Here is a 2,676-nt window from a genome sequence, read left to right as displayed (position 1 = left end):
AGAAAAAGTGTAGAGTCTACACTCAGAATACTGGAAGAGGAGAATTTTGGACCCAAAGGATCATTCATGATGCAGATGCTTTACTGTCCTCTTGAGGAAACTGGGATCCCCAGAATTTAAGCAACCTGTCCAAGGGCACACAGCCAATAAATAAATCTCTAAGAAAAGAAAAACCAGAGGGCAGCACTAGGCTTTGTCACTGCACCATACTTCACCTACTCCCACCTCAAATCAGGAGCCAGACTTTAAAATTTCCTTTGCCAAAAATCTACTGGATGGAGCAGGCTAATTACAAGGAAGAAGGAAGGAACTGATTCATTCCATTTTTACAAAGGGAACTATTCTGTGTGGTTTGTCTATTGCTGGTTCACGTGCCTTAGCTGAAATTAAAAATGCCAAGGCACAAAGATATAAGGACCAAACATGTCATTTTAAGCTTAGGTGGTCAAAACCCTCAACGGAATCCGGACACTTACTGGTGAACTCTCTCCTACCTCGCAGGGGTCCAGATGCAAGGCCTCTCTTCCCTCACAGGAAAGCCCTCACAATGCCTTAGGAGACCGGGAAGGGGGAGGCTTCATCTTGAGACTTTACAGGAAAATTGAGCGGTAGTCCAGAGTCCCACAATAGTGCACTGCGATGCTTCATTTGGAGCCCTTGAATTCCAGTTCAGACTCACTTTCTAGCTTTATATCATCAGAATAGCCCTAAAGGTTTTTTTTTGTTTTTTTGTTTTTTTGTTTTTTTTAAATGACCTGGGAGAGAGCAATGCAGGAGTTGGCCAGGCCACCTGCACTGGCTGACACACCAGCCAGCGACACCCAGAAAAATAGGAAGAAGGAGCAGGAATCTAACTGAGGGCTTCCAGGAGCCTGCAAATCCTCCTCCTCCGCCTTAGCACCCAAGTTTCTTCGTAGATATAATAAAATTTTCTTTAAAATGTAAGATTTATAGAAAGTTCCACTCCATCCCCCACCTCAGGCAAGCCCTTAAATATAGCTATCCTGTGGGAAACGGTGCTGCGATCACAAAATTCCCAAAGAAAACAGGGAGCTGCGATCACAGGTCGCAGACCCCGATTCGCGCGGCTTGCAGAGCCTAGACTTCCTGCCCCAGCACTCTGGCCTGGCGCGGGAGGCGGCGGGGGTCAGGGACCTCAGTGTTCCAACGCACTGTCTCCACGTCTCCCGAGAGTAGGCTGCAAACGCAGCCTCCAGCCGCTCCAAGGCGCGTGGCAGGAAACGGCACGGTGGCAGAAAGGGGCAAGCCTCAAGCACGAGATTTACAAAAGCAAAAAGTCTGCAACCTAGCGGCTGCTTTTCACACGCCGTACTCAAGTTGTCCCTGTAGTCGCCACCGCCAGGTTCGCGGGGTCCCGCCCCAGAACCGAATGCTCCGGGTGCAAAAGCATAACCCGGGGCCCGGGGAACGCCGCAGCCTTCGACTCGTGTCCACGGGTGGCGCCGCTAGCAGAGGCGGCAGCGGGTCGGTTCCTAGCTCTGGGGCACAAAGAGCACCCACGGTTGGAAAGCAGCAGCCGCAGAGCAAAGAAAAGGTTCTCCAACTTTGCCCTCGGCGCGGCTGAGAACCTGCGGGCCAGTCCTCCCGTGCGCCGGTCACACACGCGCAACTTTTAACAAAAGGAAGCAGCGGCCGCGCCTCGCACTGCGGAGATAACGCGCTGGGTGCAAACCCCCGACCCGCCCGCCTGTGCCCCGCGCACCCTCTGCACAAAAGCAACCCCAAACTTGCATGCAGCCCGCGTCCTCAGCCTTCACCTCGCTCACGCCTAACCTCGCTTGCTACCCTCAAGCCGGGGAGACCCCAGTTCAGGGTTCCCAACCCCAGCAGCTGGGGGCTCCTTCCGCAGGTGAGCGACGCTGGACGCAGGAGTGTCCCGGGGAAGCTCGAATGTTCTCCGAGGCTGAAACGCACCGGCACTGGGGGCCGGCGGCCACCTCTCCTGACACACCCCAACGAGTTGGAGCCCTCGGGGGCACAGGCGGCGGCGGGGGGCACGGCCCCGGTACCCGTCGCGCTCTCCCACCTGTCTGGAGGCCGAGCAGGAGGATCAGGACGCAGAGGAAACCCCAGGCACCGCGAGCGCTTCTCATCGCGGAGGCTGCTCTGGGATCGGAGGACCGTTCCACGTTCCAGCTCTCGCCCAAGTGCACCGAGCGCGGCAAAGCCGAGCCCCCAGAGCCGCGAGCGCGGAGCAGCAGCCCCTCCTCCCAGCGCCCTCCCTCTGCGCGCCGGCCACGCCCCTTCTCGGCGCCCCTCCTCGCCTCCCCTCCCTCCCTTTCTCCCTCTCGCTCCCTCCCTACGGCGTCTGGCCGCAGCTCTTTTGACCTGTTAATCTCGGAGGAGGGAGGTGGGGGTAGCTAAACCGGCAGGGAGGAGGGCACCCCAGCCTTTACCGCCCGCTCCCGACCTCAGAGCCCCTTCATCTCTCCACCTCGCCTCCCCTCTGATGTGGTCGGGCCGCTAGAAGCGTCTCCGGGGTGGTGCTGCCCACACGCTTTGTTAAACTGGGCACCACGCTCACATTAGGTCCTCAGCCGCCACCAGGCAGGTGTTCCCCAGACAATAAAGGTCCTTCCCGGCCCTCGAACACAATCCCGAGGGAGAAGGGTGGACGTCGCTGGTGTTGGAGGTGGTGCGGGGGCAGGAATAGGG

At 57.5% G+C, this 2,676-nt stretch overlaps 1 protein-coding gene across 1 annotated transcript in view; it reads right to left on the bottom strand.

The window, feature by feature from the left end:
- KIT (KIT proto-oncogene receptor tyrosine kinase) overlaps positions 1–2,142 on the bottom strand; it is a 75,342-nt gene extending 73,200 nt beyond the window's left edge. The window contains exon 1 of the mRNA XM_006922507.2: positions 2,048–2,142. Coding sequence (XP_006922569.1) covers positions 2,048–2,114 — 67 coding nt within the window. The 5' untranslated portion in view covers positions 2,115–2,142. The remainder of the gene's footprint in view (positions 1–2,047) is intronic.
- Positions 2,143–2,676: the final 534 nt, after the last annotated feature.

The sequence above is a fragment of the Pteropus alecto genome, unplaced genomic scaffold (assembly GCF_000325575.1).
Source record: "Pteropus alecto unplaced genomic scaffold, ASM32557v1 scaffold57, whole genome shotgun sequence".
NCBI lineage: Eukaryota > Metazoa > Chordata > Mammalia > Chiroptera > Pteropodidae > Pteropus > Pteropus alecto.
This window is presented reverse-complemented; position numbering and strand designations above follow the sequence as displayed.